Source organism: Xiphophorus maculatus, chromosome 12 (assembly GCF_002775205.1).
Source record: "Xiphophorus maculatus strain JP 163 A chromosome 12, X_maculatus-5.0-male, whole genome shotgun sequence".
In the NCBI taxonomy this organism is placed as follows: Eukaryota; Metazoa; Chordata; class Actinopteri; order Cyprinodontiformes; family Poeciliidae; genus Xiphophorus; species Xiphophorus maculatus.
This window is the reverse complement of record NC_036454.1, coordinates 10,129,928-10,151,183: the sequence shown is the minus strand read 5'-3', so window position 1 is coordinate 10,151,183 and position 21,256 is coordinate 10,129,928. Positions and strand designations below refer to the sequence as shown.

The following is a 21,256-nucleotide window of genomic DNA, read 5'->3' as shown; positions in this document are numbered from 1 at the left end:
TTATTAGTATTATTATTGTTATTAACCAATATTCAATCAACTATGTATTTAGATATCTAAATATATATCTAAAGAACTATGTTTACTATCTTTCAAAAAGGCTAAATTGATGTAAATTTACCCATATGTATTAGTTTTCTATAATTTTTTAGTACTGTTCTTTCGTTCTACTTGTTCCATCGCGGCTACCGTACCTAATTGTTAACAACAAACATGGCGTCCTCAATGTCACTTTTCGGTTTAGGTCGTTTGTCTCTCAGCAACGTAGCTTCCAGGATCCTACTGAATCCAGCCAGGTAATTTAATATTGATTTTCATATAATTTTATATCCGTTTGTCTTTCCATTTTTGGGATTATTCATGGAATTTTCAGCTCAGATGTGGAAAACCCTCCCAGGCCGATCAGTCTAGTCTGCCCCAAGCTAAAATAAAACCCTGGAAACTAACCATTTATATATAAAAAAAATAACAGAAATGAAAAAAATATATATCTTTTGGGGGTTAGTTATATGTCAGAATATTTTATCGACTTCTTTTCGTCATTTTCCAGTGTATCAGATAAATGTCAATGTCCTTTCGCAAACGCTGCGAGGTAGCTAATTAGCTGAAGCTAAGCTACATATCAGTTTAGGAGCAAACGCAATTAAGCGCTCTTTTCTGCTGCGTATTGAAAAATACCATCTGTAATGATCGGTGCGACATGGTGAACTTTTCTTTAATGAGGCGCGTTATGGGACAGAGTGTAGTTTTATAGCAAAGTTCATTCAACCTTACAGTCAAGTAAGGTAGCAAGTTAAAGCAAAACAGCACTGAACATTTGTCATCGGACATAAACTACAATATTTATCTACCTCATCACATTAGATTATGTTGTAACAAGCTATATAGATCCTATGATCATTTGTTTTGTTAAAAATCGCCTTCACCAGTATTCATACTGGTGTATGTCAATTTTAGGAACCCAAGTACTTGACAAGTACTTAACCACTGAAAAATTAGCTTTAATTCCTTTAGTGTGAAGCATGTCGATCTAGTCTGAATTTGCGCAGTTTGGCACAATGTTCTTTCACTGTAATATTATGAATGTTTCTTTAATAATCAAACATGATTTTGTCTGAAGAAACATAATTATCTCATGATTGGTAAGCCAGCAGTAACATTTGTGTTTGTCAGAGGCGGTAAGGTGAACAGGCTGTGAGCTGGTTTGATTTTTGACTAATGCTGAGAGACATACTATGATCTCTTTAAAAGGAAATGTGTTATCTTGCATGGCTTAAGTTATCTTTTAGAAAGTAGATGTAAATAGTCTACTACCCCTATTTTTTAACACCTGGACTTTGTGATGGAAAAATAATTAAATAATATGTCACATCTTACCTTGACTATGACATATAACCTATAAAACGTATGTGGTTGCAGAGATTTTATACAACCACATATAACTGAGAATAAAACATAGTTAAAACATAGAACTATGTTTTGTTGAAGCAGCTTTTGATTTTTTTTTTTTACAGCATTTGCAGTCTTTTTGGTAGAAGTATACCTTCATGACACATTTTCACTAGGCTGCAATTTTTTATTTTAATTTTTCTTGCAAAAATGCTCTTAATCTGTCAGATTGTGAGTGCATATCTGTTGCACAGCTATCTTCAAATTACTCTGGTTAGACTTTGGCTGGACCATTCCAACAAATTCAACAAATTTTCTTCTGTTGAAGACAACTTGTTGTTGATATAAATTTATTTATTTTATCTATTTATTTTTGGTTATTGTGCTTTTTCTGTCAACATTAACTAGTATTTGGAATTGTTTCTAATCCCACCACATTAGTTATATAATGAGGTATAAGTTATCATAGCCATGCTGCAGTTGGCTGCTAACAGACATACAGTTCATACATTTTAATTTCAAAATAGTGTTTCCTTAAGTAGATGGAAGGTGGTGCTTCTTTAGCTCCTTTAATATCCATGTTGTTTGTGACCAAAGTCTTTCAAACATACAAGTGTGCCGGTCTTGCAAGTGAAGGACAAGTGTAAATAAGCTTCTTTCAGACAGCTGATTGGCAGTATGCAGCAACAATTGAAGGGAAGAGAGGTTCTCACAGGACATTGTGCTCAGTGCTATTTACAGCTGGAAAAAAAAGTATCTTCAAACTTCTTTTTTGTTTGCTCATAAGAGATGTTAGACTGTAGATCAAAGCTTGTCGTTGTTTTGAAACCTTGCCTAGTTGCGTCCAGAAATAATTATTTTTAAATACCAGATGACAGATCAAAACAACATTAGAATATCGCTCATTCTACAAGATCAGAAAACTGTTAGGAATGTATTTATCGGTAATACTTGCCGTACATTCGAAGGACAATTTTATTCATAATTCTTTTTTGTTGTTGTTTCTATTGTTTTGTTTATTTATTTTGGATATTTAAAATGTCTTCCAATTCCAGTGTTAAATTTCTAGAGGAATTAAAATTTTATTTATCTTTTAGAATGCTTTCTTGCATTATTATCTTATCATTACCATTATATTACTTGAAAATGGTCTCAGAACAGCAACATTGCAATATATCACAATAACTTCTGGGACAATTTATCATCCAGCAAAATCTGTTACCGTGAAAGGCCTAACAGAAAAACAAAGAAAATCCAAGTAGTGCACACTCCAAGCTTTTTGATTAATTAATGTGACAATGTGCAGCGGCGTTGCTGTGGTAGAGATTGGTTTATTAGTTTGATGTAAGCAGTTGAGGTAAAAATGTGCAGTTACTGGTCAAACAATCAGCGCATTTTATCAAGCACAGCACGCCTTTTCCGTTCTCTTTTGTGAAAAGTAAAGTTATGCTTTTGTAGCCAATATTCCTACAAATTGTCTTGGTCATATTTTGATAATTAGGACATTATGCTGAGTGAGCCCTTCCTTGGCTGAGTGGAGATGGCCCTGCGCCGCTCAGTGTCAGGATACGGCTGCACTTTCACAAAGAGCTCCACAGTCCCCGCCTGCCAGTCACCCAGCAGCCAACAGTAAGCACGTCCCGTCATTAGGATGAGAGCGAGGCTCTGCCAGAGATTCACCAGACAGAACTAATAGGTGGCGGGGGGGATTCCTTCCTAGCCTTTTCCTTTTCCCTGTACCCTCACCCCACCCCATCCTCCAAGACTGTCGGTGGCTGCAGAATGCCACTTGTTTGTGTAGTTTCCTGCTTTGTAGTGGGCTGTTGAGTATAATGTCCATTCATTGATTTTTCAGGTCTGCAAGCACATCAGCATCAAGGCTGGCAGAGAAAGCAGAACATGACACGCAACTTATTACTGTTGATGAGAAATTGGTAAGAATCCCTGCTTTTCAACGTGACACATAGCTGCTTTTTTTTTGTCTGATCTGCCGTCTACCAATTATTTTCTTGGTAAACAGTTGGAAACTCTTAATCAGCTTCAACAGGACAGTAGGCTTTTGCAACAATTTGATGGCAGGTTTCGTCATTAGTGTGCATGCTCAACGCTCACATTAATCCTTTTGGCACAGCCATACTTGTTATTACAACTACTGAATAGCTTACTGAGTGGAATTTTGGCAGCAATTTGGCAGAATTGCTGGGAGTAATATACAAATCTAGTTTCACTTATAACGGAAAAAATGTAATTTGTAGAGCAACAAAAGAATTACAGATGATTAATTTCTTGAGCCTTTTGGTGTTTTCTTTATTATTCAAATATATGTTGATATTGTACAGTTTTGTGGTTGTCCAACATTACATAAACCAATCAGGTTTCATGTTATATTGAGCACAGAGTGAGAGAAATGTAACATTGGTTCATCACATCCAGTAGCAGCTCTTTCTTGGCCTTAGCCCAGGTTATTAATGACTAAATATTGGCTGTGATCATCAACAGTATCACTCGATGTCTGAAATTAACTTTTTCTTTTGCAGGTCAAACAGGGTGTTAGATGAATATCAAATAGGCCAACAAATAAATTGTCTGTTTGAGCATCACATTTTGCATTCAGCAGATTCTCACAAGCAAACTAAGAGGCCAGAGTCGAATCCTGTGGAGAAATTCTGGTCCACAACTCTAAATGTGGATCAGAATATATTTATCATTTTATGATGTTCGCTCTTCTGCCATGTTTAAGATTAGATTTTGTTTTTTTAATGTGACCTACAATATTTTGCCTCCTTACTGATCTCCTCTGGGTTTTTTAGCTCACTAAATGTTTCAGATCATCAACCAAATTTGAATATGAGACAGACATAACTCGATTAAATACAAAATGCAAATTTAAATAATAGTTATATTTATGAAACTCATGAAAACCAACCTCATGTAATAGTGAATTAACTTCTGCTATGTTTTTTTTTCCCACTAATCAGGCCACAAATGAGCAGCCTATCAGCCTGTAAGCAGTTTATGTGAAATTTCATAACTCATTTTTTTGATGGAAAAGTTCTTTGAAGCACCATCGGACTGTGACTTGACTGTGCTGGTTTAAGATAACTGAAATTTACTAGAAATGTGCAGAGTTAGAGCTAGAATTAAGATAAATTGACGTTTATGATAATTAAATAGAAATGATCCTTGTGAAAAAAAAATGTTCCTATTAAAATAGCTTACTGATCTGATACCTACCAAGCAAGCCTAATTGTGGCCTCTATTGACTTAGTGATGTTGAAAGACACGCTTTTATTTTGCTGCACTACGATTCTATGCACAGCAGATTGACAAGATAGCTTGATTTGATTTGATTTAATGTCATTTAGATTTTAAAAATTCAATCTGTGGACAGAGGAAACCAGGGTCAATAGGAGGTCATCGTAGTTTCACATGTAACTTGCAAGTCTTCCATGCAAACTTGTAAATATTTAAATTAGTAAATTAGTATTTGACCTCAGTTTGGCATTTGACTTCTGAGACATTTGTACTCTCGCTGACTGATAAATGGAAACAGAGATTTATCTTCTGTTAAATTTAAATTAAAATATTCACTATAAAAGTGTTCATCCTTTACATTAAATTGTTTGCTTTTGTTTTGATTCAGGAAAGAAACAGGCAGCTCAGAGTTTTACATCATTTTTTAATTAAAACATGAACTCACCTCTGCGTGTTTTATGTTTTGGGTTCTTATCGGCACGTATGGTTCTAATGATTTATGTTGGTTGACAAAGAAGAAAAAGAACAATACAAGACGGATAAAAATGTGCAGTTTTCTGACTTGAACACAAAATAAACCGATGCTTGAAGTGGCCAAAGTTAGCGCTGTACCATCTGCTTAGAACAAAGCATTTGAAGTTTGTGGTGTGTTAGTGAAACACCAAGGACATAGAAAATAAGTGCAAAAAAATTTTAGTTCAGGAGGAATGAGGGAGTCTGTTTTGGACTTTTTTTAAAACTTCTTTTTTTTTTTTTTTGAATGGCCAGGGGGCGGTGTGAGCAGCATCGGTGTGCTTTTGTCTCAAAGCAAAGCTGGCCATACTGGCAGACAAACCTTTGGCTAGGCGGAGTGTCTGTCTCTGTCCTCTCAGTAGGGGCCGCCGAGAGGACCAGCAGAGACGAGAAAAAAGGGCCTCCAAAACACAGTGAGGGATTTTAAAGAAAAGGAGTTTGCACAGAAAGAAAAAAAAAAGTTTGTGAGACTCAATTGGGTGGCGGGAGGGAGACAGTGACCACCTCAGTGTTGTTGGTCACAGAGCTTCCTTTGTGGTGTGTTGTTGCTGGCGACGGCGGGAAGTACTCTAATGCTCACCCAGACGGGCCAAAAAGAGAGGGCCTCAGCTGATTACACTGCAGTGGTCTCAATCTCACATGGAAGAGGGCAGCAAGAGTGCTTTTCCTGTCGGGCATTTGGGAGCATGTCGGCACTCTAGTCGGCCATCAGCCCGTCGATAAGTGAAAATTGCTTTCTGTGGAGACCAATCGGCAAAAAGATCTCGATCTTTGGAGAGGTTATGTCGGGTGAGGGCGCTCCCTCTCTTTGCCAGCCATAGGAGAACGTGGCATTCTGCTTATTTCATTTAGATGAGGCTGCAGTATTGAGCAGGGCAAGTGATGTTTTGAATTCACTCCAAAAACTGTCTGAATGTTTCTGTCTGTGATACTCGCTTATCTTGTCCTTTGTTCTCATCTGTCCAAGAAAATGCAACCCCTTACAGGAACTCGCATCTCTATGGGTTTTCTGTCCTTCTCTATTACACTCAAATTTAGGAGGTGAAGGACAAAAACTTCCATCTCTCCCAGAATGCGAACAAATTTATTGGAAAGGCTCACTCGATATTGATTGTTACAGAGAACAATAATTAGTCATTGAAGCATCTAAAATCAACCAATTTATACCAATATACCAAAGTAAAAACCTCTTGAAGCTTTTAAGCATTTTATAATTTTAAAACCTCAAACTTAAACTTATTTTTAGTGTTTTTATGCTATAAACTACTATCAAAGCATGGTTTTCAAATTTTATTTTACAAACAAGAAAGGTGTGATGGAATTTTGCAATATTGGCTCAGGTGCTACAGACTGGAGAACATTTTCAACTAGACTCATGTTTTATCTTTGACTAGGCCATTCTAACGCAAAAATATAATTCTGGCTGTGTATTTAGGGTTTTTCAAGACTTATGCTGCAGCAGCATTCCTTCCAGGATTTTAAAAGCCAAACTCTACCTTTATTTTATTGGTTCAATGTAAATAATTTCTGATTCCCTTATGAATACTTTCTTTGCCATTTTAATTAATTTAAGTGTTTGATATTTTTTCCCACTTTATCAAATGTAAAATTTGAATTATGACTTTATTACTAACTAAACTTTGACGTGACTGACAGACGTTTTGGACGGATCCCAAGCAAAAAAGATGCGTGATGGCGCTCCAGTGCCCGGGGCTGTTCCCCGGAGCGCCCGGGCCGACGCGCCTTTGTTTGTAATTACTGTTTGATTAAGCATGCTGGGCAGCTCCCAGGGTCCTGCTGGCTGGCCACTGATACGCAGCTTTACAGGGAATGTCTGTGACCTCAGTCAATTAGAGTCAGCTCCTTTTTGCTTTAACACTTCGGCCCCCTTCTGCAGAAACAGCCATAACAACTGCCTCAATAAGCAGCACTTTGTACCCCCGCTTATTCACAAGTGTCCAAACGTCTACTACTCCTGCTTCAGCCACGGCCCGCTCCGCTCTCTCTCCACATAAAGACAACACCATAATCTTAAAGCGCTTGTTGAAACCTTGTTATAGAGTTCACTAAAGGCTGTGGGGTTTTACAAGACGGAGGAGGACAGTTATTAGGTTGCGAGGAATCGACGAAGAGGAAAAAAGGTGGATAGAGGAAGAGGGAGTATTAGATTGGTAGGGCCATTTTATTCCTGGCATGCTTTGTTTAATGCAAAAGTCTTGGTTTCTAGTGAATCTTGGTGCACACCACTTGCCTGGCAATTGACATAACATCTGTGCACAAGATGTTGGGTTTGACTGCGGTAAGGTAGTTGACTCAAAAGGCATGTTGTTGGTTCTTTTTAAAGACCTAAATTAGAATCAGATTGAGGGATCCTGCGCCTGTCAGTCAGCATTTATCTTGACTGACAGGGTTTCTCATGTAGGATGATTTTAATTGGCCTCAAAATGGAGTCAACTGGGAGTTTTGGTTCACTTTTTTTTGTTTTTTTGCCAAAATCTGGATTGCTACAAAAATCTTTCCTCAAAAGAACAGCTGTTAAATGGGGGAGAAAATTTTACTTTTTAAAATTGTAATCTTTTTTTTTTAAATGTTATTATTTGTAAACAAAAGAGAAAAGCCCATCCATATACATATACGTGAACTTTACTTGCATCCCACTCGCAGTCCGGGTAACTCATGCATGTAAATATGCGTCGCAGCAGCACTTTGAAGTCTACAGTACAGAGGTGAATACTTTCAGATTCAGACCACTCTCGCAGACGGGGTGACCTACCATGGAGCAGACCACATTCACTACCCCGACTCCCCTCACCGTTTTTACCCCTCTCCCACCCTTCCTCCCTCCTTTGCACACAGCAACTTAAGTGTCTGTTTTGTCTGGTTGAACCTCTCATACGGCGCGTTTATCCAAAAGGGGGAAAAAAAGATCTCACAGCTCAAGTTTGGAGTGTAGAGGGTCAGAGGATGTTAGTCTTTGAAGAGTACCAGACAAGAGGCTTTATTATGCATCATTCAGTAAAAGGTATTTCCTTTATTAGCGCTCTCTTCCATTGAGAACCAGCCTCTTAAGAGGACTCTTCTGCTGTCAGTGAGGGCTTCATATTGGAAGTGTCTGGTTGTGTTTGCAGATTGGAAGTGGAAAAAGGTGTGTCACTTCTGTTTGCCTACACTTGCATTTGCTCGTTAGTGATAAAGGCAACCAACCTCTTTCAAAATTTGTTTGTTCCCGCTCGATTTTACACAATCTGACAAAGGTTCCAAAAATGTGCTCTGAAGTTTTCCTCATGAGTAAGAAAGTAAACAACTAAATCAGTAACAGAAACGAATGGGTCACAGCTATGATGCATGACTCATATGACTGTTGCACCATCGTAGGGTGCAGGTAAGGAGAACTGCTCCATCATTTCTGATAAATCTTATTGATACCAGGCATGTAATCTTATTAACATACCAGAAAATAACAGGACTTTTCTTCAACTTCATAGTAAAACCTTTCCTCAAGATGCAGCTGTTGAAAAATGTTTTCAATCACAATAGTAGTTTGGAAACAAAACCTGGTCGATAGTAATTAATGGGATGGAGGTGTTCTGAGGTCTCATAAAGCTGTAGTTTCAAAAATGTTCTGTTCTGTTTAATTTGGTTTCACAAGATTAAGTTCTGGATATTCTTTTTGTTTTGGTTGGTTGGACAGAACGCAGAATAATGCAGCACTGCCCCTCCCGCACTTGTTGCCGTCCATTGCTGTTCAACTGGCGGACAGAACATTTAAAAGAAAGATGGATTCAGCTGTTTGGAGATATCAGGGACTGCAAAAACAAATAAATATAAAAACACAAACAGCAAGATTTGAACACATTATACATCCCCCCGTGGCATTCTATGCTATATTCTCAGTAGTGCAAACTTAAAAGCTACTCATAAATTTAGAGGGAGTTCATTCATCACTTTGATATATCAAAGTAACATCAAATAAATGTTATGGATAACACTTCTGTAAGTGTGTTAGTCATTATGTTCAATTACTTTAGGTAATAGGAGAAATAGTTCTTTTTTTTGCTATTGATAACTGATTAGATGACATACAGTTTTGTTTAAAATTATACAAGGGATTCACAGTTGCTGATTTATTTTTTTTTTAAAGAAAGAAGAAAACTGTATAATGGAACTCCAAATTATTTGTGAAAATCCACCTATTAACAGAATTTTTTATAGAGTATAGAGTATTTATAGATACTCTTTTATAGAGTGTTTTAGTATATCTAAAATACTCATGATGCAACTTGCAAAGCTGAAATACGGGGCACAATGCTTCTCGACATGCTATTGACCTGCCTTTTGCAAAGCAGCCAATTGAGGAGTGCTACTTATTTTCCTCTGTGGTGATTGGCCATACCACCAAGCGCATAAATAACAAAGACTTTAATGCTCCTGTATTAGTCCTAAGACTGTTTCCGCTGCGCTTATTAATTTATATTAATGCATATTTGATGTTTAAGCTGTTAAGAATAGGCAGTTCTAGAGGGGGTCTTAAGTATTTGCAGATTTTAGTTAGTTCCGGCTATCGTCTCTTACGCTGTGGGGTAAATGCTGTGAAATTTTTACTTAAGGTCTGAGAATCTCATAACTTAACTAAAATACTGTTGCTACATAATTTTAAACAATTCTGAAAAATGGCTACTGAGTCCATTTCCCAAAGTCCACAAAGTAAAAATATACAAAACAGAAAAAGTATAATTTCCAGGATTTGGTTCCATCACCTCCAAGTAAGTTGTTTCACTTCCTATATAGTATTAAGATGTTCCCCCAAACAAACAGGCATGCCTTTGTGCAACTCTTCCCTGAAAGACATTTCCTTTTGTCCCCTTCTTCCGATTCTCACTAGACTGTGTAATGCGAGATCCGAGATGACCCTCGAGCCAGCTGCTTCTTGCTCCAGTGTTGGATCACTCCCACACATGAGCAAGCAAAATAATATTTGTTTCTATTAGACGCGCCCCCCCTCCTATGTCCAATCAGTAATTGGCACGCTTTTTACTCTTCAAAGTTGTCTGAAGGTGGGAACCGGCGGAGGCTGATGAGTGAGCCTCTCGGTCTGGGTGTGGGCCGGCCGGTGTGGGGTTAAGGGTGATGTGTTTGGGCTTTCAGCACATGCTGACTCAACATCATTCAGCAAGGCTGACCTTACGGCCCCTTTAGGCCGCTGAGCTGCAGTTTTGGTGTACAGGTGTTCGTACTGTGATAGGCTACAGCTTGGTAGAAGAGTCACTCTTGTACAAGGTCCTCAAAAATGTTGCTGGCCGTGTTTATTTGTCTCTATCTGCTGAGCCAGCTGGAAATATCAGCTTAAATGAATAAGTTTTACAAGTTGGACAACTGAGAAAGCCATGTACCAGCACTGTTGTAGTTTTAGTGTCTACTCTAATTTAAACTTGGAATAAAAGTTTGCTATTCTGCCAGTAATACAGTTTGTTTGAAAGATACATAAACAACTGGTCACATCCAAACAAGCCTATCAAATCCTCATGTTTAAGAAGTTTAGAGAAAGGTCAGTGAATGGCATTAATCTCATAATGATCATATTCAGATTGGTTAAATGCTGAATGTGTAATGTCTGTTATAAAACATTTAGCTAAACCAGTGTTGCTCTATTCGGTTCATCAGGAACCAGATGTATAGGTGCTTTCCTTCAGCCACACACCTGACTTGAATAAGTGGGTGATTAACAGGCTTCTGCTTGTTAATCACCGACTGCCTGTTAATGCTCCTTTGATGGCATGCAAAGGAGTTGCAATCATTGGAATCGAGTATTTTGGAACAGAGGCGCATCTAAAATAGGCAGGGCAGTGGCCCCTGAGGACTGGGATTGGGAAACACTGATCTAAACCAATAAAATTAGTAGAAAAACATGTTAATCATGTTGTTTCTGTCAGGATTATTCCTCTGTATTTTCTTTTACCCCAATAAGCTGCAGTTCATGGAGAGGTAACAATCATCATAACAAATAAAGCTGTCTTCAAGGGTTAGGAGATGGAAAGATTTATCATTGAATTTTTTAATTAGATATGTAATTCTGCTTTTTCCTAGTGGTTTGAGTACTGGTGTGTAAAGTTCACTTCACAGTATAAGTTTGGGGGATTAACAGCAAGGTTTTCATGCAGTTTTTTTGGAAATATAGAACCTTTATCATTAAATATTAAAAACAAAATAAAAAAATGTTTCTATGGTTTAAAGTTCTTTTTAATGAGATTCCACAGTGGCCAGAGTTGTTGGTTGTAAGGAGCCCAGAGCCATGCAGCATTTCTCCTTTCCAACCTGTTGCTTTGCACTGCCCTTAATTTATAAATTATTTATTGGCATTAGATCAATCAAACCTTTATGTAAAAGCTGAGCAGTTTTATAGCCTGTTTCCTAACAATTGTGATGTTTTATTTTGGGGAGCTCCAACTCCTTGAGGCTGGAAGGTCTCTGTGTAATGACCCTAATCTTTAGTTCCCTCCAAAGATTCTCCATCAGATTCTGATTGGGATATTGAGCCAATAAAATTGCCTTTAACTCCAGTCAGAAAAAACATGTTGGTAAAATAAAAAAAGAAAATAACTTTACTTTTACTGACAGTTTAAAAAAAAAAGGAAAAAAAACTGGTCCAATGATTAGAGAAAACCTAATAAAATTTAAAAGACCTTTAACAGTCAAACCCATAAGTCTCACAGTTCTGAAAGTCTGATTACATTTTTGTCCTCCAGGCAGTAGATATTTCCACAATCAAAATTAATTTTTTTAAGTAATTCATCTGATTTGTATTAAGACTTTCTCAAACACACATCCAAAAGTGATATCTGATTGTTCACTTTCTCTTCCTTTTCCATATGTTTTATTGTTGGCAAGCTACTTCTAGGTCTAAATTACATTTGCTGTCTTGGCGAAGCTCAATCGCTTACAGAAAAGCATAACACACCACAGAAAATCTCCTTTTTCATTTTAACCGGTCTGCAAATAATATCGGAAGGACTAAAGAGGCCATGTTTTAGATCACTGAGAGGAAGAAATCTGGGTTTAATATTCCTTTGTATAAACTGTGGGAAGTGAACTGCAGGAAATGTGGATATTCACCTGCAAATCATCTGAAGCTGACAAGATGTGTTAAACGATACGAGGGTAATGGTGGCTGGAAGAACACTTAGAGGAAAGGACAGTGCGGCTGCCTATATGTCCAGTTCAGAGTCAAAAAAAGTTGCTCATTGTTGTCTATTTTCTTTAGCCAGACAAATAAAACAGCTGAGAGACTTATGTAGGTGATATGAAGCACATCAGTGACATAAGGCTATCAAAATTGATTTACCAAGATGGAGGAATAATTGCTGCTTTTGTCTTCTCTCAAACATTATTTGAGTGGATCTATGCAGGCATTCCTATTTTTTACTTTGAAACCTAACACAACACTTCTGCTGTTTGCCATTTGATCCCTGAAGCTAAAAATAAATTAACAGACTCTGAGAATTTAGCTGGTAAAGTCGTGTCTCCTGACAACCTTTTTTCAGACAGATTCCTACTTCCTCTAAACAGACGGCAGTTAATCGTCTCATGGCTACATGTCAGTCTTCGCTTTGCACATTTTCTATGTTGTCTCTTTGAAGAAAATTTAGTAAGTGAACATTGACGGACAGACATGGGCAGAGGCACTGGATTCTGTTAAACTATAGACAGATGAAGGTATCAAACAGGTTTGCAACAAGGCAAAACCTTAAAACTTAAACCCGTTGTAGATATAGGAACCTCTGCTGAATGCCTGGTTACGTGTTAATATTTTCATCCAGTCCCATCCGCTAGCTTTTGTCCAACCATGTTTGGTGCCTATTTGGCAAAATGATCTATGAGAATCTACCTTTAAAAGTTTGGTTTTTCTTCTTGCAAATGTTGATAACAACATCATAGGGGAAGTTTAAGACTGAATTCTCTGTAATATAATCAGTGCATTGACTGGTTAGTAATTGTGCATTGTAGAAAAATGAGTGAATATCTGAACTGCAGTCATAATTTCTCTACTTACAGCTCACTCAGCCCATTGCATTATGGTCCATAGTCAGTATTCCTGACACTTTAGGAAGTATTTAAGATGAATCAAGTACTTATTTAGTTATGACTTGTTTATTTTATTTTTAATGTCACATTAAAAAGTTGTCTAGGATGCATTAAAAAGTGGTATGATGTAAATGGTTAAGTTCTCCTTAGTTTGATTGAAGGCCCATGACACGACTCCAAAGCAATAAAGTTCCTGTTGGAACTGTTTTCCATTTCATGGTTCCCTTCGTTAAAACAGATTCTGTAAAATGCGTCTTCTCAATGTCCAATTCATCATTCACAGTGGATCCTTTTTCTAATTAAATGGAAATCAAAATGTACTTTTCCATATATACTTTTTCGGTCTGTTTCTGTTTATCGTTTTATTTGTTTGCCGTGTTGTATATTTTCATGGTTTTTATTTTGTGAGACAGCCTTCAGTATTTTTCAGCCTTCATATTGACACTTGTTCACATGTCTGTTACTAGAGAATGAATTTCCTGGAGCCCTTTGCGTCCAAAAGCGTGAGCCAGCTGAGCTTTTTTGTTTTTCAACTTGGACCAACACGACATTCAAGGAGGAAAGGAAACTCAGGCTTTTACTCCAAACATTCCCCGTCAAACGTTCCAAACATTCGACAGGGAATGTAATGCAGTTTCAGTTTTTATTGAGCAACATGAGGATCTAATTGTCTCTAAAAACCTTAGCTAATTAAATTTTAACATTACTCATGAGTGCTACAGGTGTTTGGTTTAGCGTTTAGCACCGTCAGCTCAAGATTCCCAAAGTTTAAAGCTCATATTATCAACACCCTTCTTTCCAGCAGTTTTTCTTTCCTCCAGACTAAAGCACTTTGAGATTTCTTTGTTGTTTACCCAGAAGTGTTCAGCTCCAGGTCTCTGTTGGAGTATTAGGGGTACCAGCTTTCAGCAGTCTGGTGGGCCAGCAGCCCCACAGCGACAGCCTCCTATGTGCTTTTATTTGGCCCGTAGCCAGGAGGTGTCAGAAATATTGACACGCTTTCACGTGACGAAGACTTTGCCAGCCAATTTCCCCCACCCTCCTTTCTTAAAGCCCGCCATTCTGTCTGCCCAGCCAGGTATTGTAGGGCCCTGTGAAGGCCCTCTGAATAGTGTCAAACTTGATAGTTCTCATTTTGCTTCCTGTACATGGCAGAAAAAAAAGTGCCCACCGTGTGGGTTTTCCTTTTGTGACAACCCTTTCTAGTCCTCCTGGGAACACACCACATTCCAGGCACAATCATCCCCCCCTCCTTTGTGAATCCGGGCATTGTGGGTGAGCCTGTTATGCCGATAACCCTCCTACCTCTCGGGTGTAATGCAAGAAGAGTATCATAGAGGTCTAGACTTGTATTTCTACATGCAAAGCCGGATAATGAGCAGAAGGTTTTCAATGATTTGGCAGAGTTCTTGTTTTGGCTCTGTTTATGTGCAGATCCACTCCCTACGATATGATTTAAGGTCTGCTACATCTGGACAAATTACCACACCAGTGTACCATGCATGGGCCCCATGTGTCAGTTATGGTTTATGTAACTACATACGCGGAACCATAGTCTGACCTGCTAATCCCAGAGGCATCATTTCTAGTGTGGCTCAAAGAAAGATTTTCCTGCATCCAGCCACCAGAACTAAGTCGCCAAAAAGAAAGTTTCTGATTGCAGATATGATTTATTTCATGTTTAAATGTAAGGAAGGGTAAGTTTTCGGTTTGTGACTCCACTCCAAGACTTTCAAAAGGTTTCTATTCTCCCATTTATGGGAATGCAGATCTTTGAACACCCTTGAAAATAAAAACTAAATTCAAGACACATTTCCGATCACCAAGCTGGTGAAAAAACATCATTTTTGCTGCTATGCAACACTATGTTGTGTGTTATTGTGTCATGAACCATTACCCTCTCTGGGTGAGGAGAACATGTTTTCCTCCTCTTTGTGACAAGAAGGAATTGTTAAGGTTAAGTAGATAGGGCAGCCGGAAATAATTACCAAGCACTTGTGAAGTCCAGCCCCCCCCCCATCCCTCCTCCTTTTGTCTGTCCTTTTCTTTTCATTTTAACAATCTTTTCAATGTGCAGATCTTGTTTATGATTATATTCAGGCTGTACTTGCCTCTAAGCACAGCAAAAAGGTGTTTCACTAAAACAAGCTGTAGTTTCGCAGTTAGACCTGTAATTTACTGGGCTTAGATGCCATCGGAGGCTCCTTGGCAAGAAGAAAGGCGGGCTTTTGTGTGGAGTTCATGGAAAATGACCCCCTCTCTACAAATCAACTGGCAGATGACAGACAATGATGAAAATTAGATTCTTTGAAGTTGTAATGGCCATTGAAATGTGTAAAATTCTTGCATTGAAAGGAGAACCTCCTGGAAAGGCCTCAGTCTTTGGGTGGCTGCTGCCGGCGTGCTGGGAGGTTCGTCTGTGTTTTGTCGCCGACTTCCCAGTGCTTGTTTGCTAATTCCCTGAAGAATTGGACCAGATCTTTGATAGGAGCCTGAAGGGGCTCCCAGGTCCCACCTACTCCAATTGTCACACTGGCCTACTTTCTTTCAGCCTGGTGATAAACATCTGGTATGTTAGGCTGTGGCTGCTTAAATGCAAAAGTTGAAATTAATTATAATGTAAATGTAACTTCTGCTTTTCCTTTGTAATATTCTCCAATATTTAAGTTTGTACATGTTTTGTATTTAGTTCTGTTTAAGCTACCTATCCCCTCTCAGGAGAGCCCTCCACTGTAAACTTCATTTTAAAGATGTTTGGGGATGTTTTTGTCCCTGATTGTTCATTTGGTTTGATTGAGTACCAAAATTGGAACATTTGTTCCATTTTCAGCTGGAGCGGTTCACTTTCACACTGCACTGTATGAAAGCAAACCAAACCATTTGAACAACTTGTCCACCTCCCCAAGCACCTCCCCAATGGTGCTCCACCAGCAACCATTGAAGGAAATAAAGAAGGCATGACCGCAACTTCTTTCTTGACGAAATATAAACAAAAATGGAGTTCCGTCAGGTTTTAGTGGCTGTAGGATTTCTTTTTGTCTTTGGTGAACAACCATGAGCCATTCTTAGCTAGTGCTAAACTTGTGTGTTTGTTTTGGTTGTGTTTACCCAGAATGCTCTGTAGTCTGATATCTGCTTGCATCCACATAGGCATTCAAACTGTTTCAGAGTTCACTTCAACCGAACCAAGACCTAAGATTTTAGGTGAACCAGAGTTCAACTTTGATCTGCATCAGAAATCTATTTGGTAAAATTAAAAGTCCACTTTAGACCTAAAACCGCTAGGGTTAGGAATAATAACTTAATTGTACTTAGACACATATACACATCTCAGTGCACAGTTTCCATTGCTTTAAGCTGGCGTGTCCAGCAGTATTGAGGTAGTGTTTTAGGAGAATAAAGTGATATTTCTGCACAAGAGCTTAGAACAGTAACTGGTAAGATGTTCCCCATAGACAATAACCATCTAATCCGTTATTTGTCTGTTATATAGTATTGTAATTTTGCAAAATACTACTTTTATTAAATTCTAAAATACACAAATTTACACAAAATCAAAAAGCTAACCAAAGGTCATTTGTAAGCTTAGTTTTAAATATGTTTTTGACCACTTAGAAAAATTAATTTCAAATAATTCACATACAGTTTTAACCCAAGAAAATTTTGCTACTGTAACTGTTGAATTATACTAAGTGAAATCCATGAGCTGAAAATTTTGTGGTTGAGGACAACTTGGCATAAGCAGTAAAACTATTGGCTGACACAACAATACGTTTCTATTTTTCTGCTTCTAATGAACTATCCAGATCAAGAAATAAAAAGAAACCAAAGTTAAAATCCTGGCAGGTCAAAACACACAAAAGGGGCAGATTCAAAATGAGGAATGTCAAAAAAAAAAAAATCCATCATATCAATGAAACGATAAAAACACAACCAAAACATTTCATTTGCTTTATGGCGCCTATAAAAATGTTCACTCCTCAGATTTATAACAATTTACTGTTCTTCAGCGTCCCTGTTATTTAAAGTGGAAATAATTCTCTCCAGTCTGATGATGGACAAGAAAAACATGAAACAGTTGATTGCATATTTCCATTTCGGCTGCCAACCAACATTTTCCTGAAGTCAAAACAAGTTTTTTTCTTCTGGGCCTGAAGTTTGGGATTGCCTCCAGATGACCTCGTGGAGCAGTTGGATTCACATTTTTGGCGCCATCATCGATGCTTTTCAGGAAAGACTAAATGTCTGTAACTATGGCAACAAAAACTTTCTGTGACTGCTCAGTATCAACCCATTTTTCCAACTTCTGTTTTTCCTTTTCTTTTTTCCCCCCAGAAATCTATTAATAATTAATCTAATATGATGTGGAGGATCTGTAACTTCAAGTTGGATCATTGGGACAAATTGACTCATCTGTTTTGTATAAATAATATATATTTTTTAAATAGTAGGAATTTTGATTTCAGTTAGATTTATGAAACATAACTTAGCTGTTGTTTTTCTCACTGGTCATGTTTTGACCCACAAATCAGCTCATCGTCCCTTCCATAAAATCTCTGGGAAGTCTTTCTGTCAAATTTTATATGGAAGTCCGTGTTCTGCCAAGGGAGCCAAACTGTGAATGTAAAACGCCCAACACGGAGAACCTGACTGCTAAAACTTCATCATGAGCTGACAGGAATCATTGCCAAAAGAGAGCTTTTTATTCGGTCATAATCATATTTCTCTGTTTAAGAAGATTCAACTGTTTCTTTTAAGCTCAGTCAAAAATAGCCGAAGTCTGTGCATTTTTATAATGTATGGTTATGTTTTCCACCAGCCACTAAAAATGACCCTCACTTTTCGTTTCCTGTCGAAAGCTTGCTTTTCGTCACCGTCTGTTGTTTTTCTTTTCTTCCTTTTCCCTTAGGACATCACAACTCTGACGGGGGTCCCGGAGGAGCACATCAAAACCCGCAAGGTTCACATCTTTGTCCCCGCCAAAACAGCCATGCAGTCTGGCATCAACAGCACCAAGAAGTGGAAGATGGACTTTGACACCAGAGAGCGGTGGGAGAACCCGCTGATGGGCTGGGCCTCAACGTAAGTCCATCACTTTGAGTGAATCTGGATCATTGCTAAGTGGGATCACAATCATTTTAATTGTGTCCTATGACGTCTCTCTCCTGGGATGTTTTCTTTCCACTGTGTTTAAGGGCCGATCCTTTGTCCAACATGGTGCTCTCGTTCTCCTCAAAGGAAGACGCCATTGCTTTTGCTGAGAAAAATGGTAAGATCCATAAAAGTGACAGAAAACAGAACAATAAAGGCTGTGAAGTATGTAAGACATTTGGTTAAACTGATTGTGTATATTATGCTTCAGTATAAACTTTTTATTTATTATTTTGGTTTATAGAGGATTCGGTTAAGTAATTTTGATGATCATGACCAGCTACATTTTATTTTTTTTGTATTTTCCCTAGTTATTATTTTTTAACTTCACTGAAATAAAATTCTGGTTTCAGTGTTACCTGATGTCACTTTACATAATTTATTGACAACTTTAGATGTATGAATGAACCAAATTTAAATAGGTTTTATGCTTCACAAGTATATTTACGTTTTTAAATACTTTCCCACTTCACAGCTGCGCAGGTCAAATTCTTTATTCTGTGTGCTGTGATCTGCAAAAGTATTCACTCTCCTCGAGCCTTTAACATTTTCAAAAAGCTAAACATTCTGCATTGAGAACTACTGACGTGTGATTTTCAAAAATTTGAACTGAAAATATGAAAAGTGTGCAGTGCATATTAATTGAACCCCTATATACTTTAGATGTGTGAATGAACCAAATTCACACATCTAAATTCACATACCTCATTAGTAATGAGGGAACTTCATTACTTCATTACTACACATCTCATCTCAGTCACTTCTCCTGCCTCTGGTTACTGTGGAGGAGCTTCCAAGATCCACCGCTCGGGTGGAAGAATCTGGTGATCACTATTACTCTGCTTTCCACAAAAGTAGCATTTATGGAAGAGTGATTAAAGGAATAACGATGAATGAAAGTCGTGTGAGATCTAGTTAGCCCTAGGAAATAAAAGGACTGCAGGCCTAATCAGACCAAAATGAAACTTGCCCCACATAAAATAATGCAGCACATCGCTAAAAACCACCTCAAGATGTCATTTGCACTTTCATACATGGTGGTGGCTCCATCATGCTGCGGGGAAGGTAGGCATATCTATTTATAGTGCAAGAAAACCTGTTAATAGCTGCAAGACACTTTAGATATGTTTGGAAGTTTGCCACCCTGCAGCACAATGACTCTAAATATACAAGCAGAGCAACAGTAAAATGATTTAAATCAAACAATAGTCATGTGGGGCAACGATCTATTCAGAGTCAACATCAATATTTAGGTGAGAATCTGTGGCGAGATTAAAAAACTGTTCTCAGACGTTCTTCAGTAAATGTTGCTGAGCTCCAGCTTTTTCAAGCAGGAACTGGCTACGAAATAAAGTCGTTAAAGACACATTTTAAAAGACCTGCAGTGAAAAGTGGCTCTATAAAGATTTTACTCCAAGGGACTGAAATGTTACACTTTTCAGATGTTCATGTGTAGGAAATAAAAGAAAAAAGAAAAAAATATGTATTTTTATTTCACAAAGATGTACCATCGTGTTCTATCACATAAAATCACAAGGTTTGCGGTTGGAACATGACAAACTGGGGAGAATATGTGAACTCATATGTGTAAATGAGCATAATATGGGCTCTTTATTGCTCAGCTGATTCGCTGTTGTAAACACAGCAACTGTCATCGGAGAGTAGAAAGACGATTGCAATACATCACCTGTTTAAATCCGGATAAAAAAAAAAAAACAAAGCCTCCGAAAAACAGAGGCACAAAAGAGAGAAAGTTTGGAATGATTCAACCTGAGCTGAATAGGCAGTTAAACATGAGTGATGTGTTTTCTGTCTAGCAGCGGTCAAGTTGACTGACTCAGAGAACCAAACCATCTGGGGAGGCTTGTTGAAACCAAGTAAAGAAAACTGGCTTCTTCTGTTTATTGCGCCATGAAAATCAGTAGAGACATTCTGAAGACACGTGGCCTGTAAATGTCCGCCGGACACCTCATCGGCGCTGGAGCCCGTCCAGTGAACGGAAGGGGCGTTCTCACCGCTCACCACTTACTGTCTTTTGTTCCCGCCAGGTTGGAGCTACGAAGTCACAGAGAAGAGGACCTCAAAGCCCCGGGTGAAATCGTACGGGGCGAACTTCTCCTGGGACAAGAGGACCCGGAGGTCCGCAAAGTAAACGGAAGGATCCATCTGTTTCCTGTCCCGACCTGCGTGTGTCCTGCTGCGGACTTGTTTCATTCTTGTCAATAAATGCATAATTATATATAAGAAAACTAAACAACTGGGTCATTATTGCTTTCACTCTTCAAACATTCACCTCATTAATTGACTACCCGACTCATTCTCGCTGATTAATGAGGTGTCTGATCTCCTGGTCGAGTTGCGCAACAGCGAAACAGAGTGGTACGTTTCACTGCATAGAGAACCTGTTTAAACACACAGATAAATGTATCTGGAGGCCAAAGCCGGGGACATTGTTTTTATCCCATTTCCCTGATTGTTTCATTGTTTGGAGAGCTGCAAGAGAGGAATTTTAAATGGGAGCTTTGAACAGTCTTTTTACAACATCTGTGCAGTGAGGTTACCATTGAGCACAATCCCAAACTGTTAACTCCTAGGAGGCTTTTAAAGACCCAGGCACAATTAAAGGTGAATTTTGATTTCCTTTGATGCTTTTTTTTATGAAAGTATAAATGGCTTTACATTGACAGAAGATTAAGCAAGTTCTCTTCAGTTTCTTAAAATGTCCTAAAAAGACCTACAATTAATAGTCTCCATTTATGCCTTCAAAGTCAAGTCAGACTTATATATAGCACACTTCAGCTACGAGGCAAGTCAAAGGGCTTCACATGGTAAAAACAACACAACCAATTATAAAACAAGCAATATTGTG

At 38.2% G+C, this 21,256-nt stretch overlaps 1 protein-coding gene across 2 annotated transcripts; it reads left to right on the top strand.

Annotated features, from left to right (window-relative positions):
• The first annotated feature begins 183 nt into the window (after positions 1-183).
• Positions 184-20,644, top strand: ndufs4 (NADH:ubiquinone oxidoreductase subunit S4). 2 transcript variants are annotated; one of them, XM_023343180.1, is made up of 6 exons: positions 209-296; positions 2,891-3,018; positions 3,245-3,323; positions 18,146-18,318; positions 18,432-18,505; positions 20,436-20,644. In XM_023343180.1, exons 2-6 carry the CDS (start codon positions 2,930-2,932, stop codon positions 20,537-20,539), a joined length of 519 nt encoding a protein of 172 aa, XP_023198948.1. In that variant the 5' UTR covers positions 209-296; positions 2,891-2,929; the 3' UTR covers positions 20,540-20,644. The 2 variants fall into 2 exon arrangements, with proteins under 2 accessions (XP_005798461.1, XP_023198948.1); XM_005798404.2 differs by lacking the exon at positions 2,891-3,018 and having other exon boundaries at positions 184-296.
• Positions 20,645-21,256: the final 612 nt, after the last annotated feature.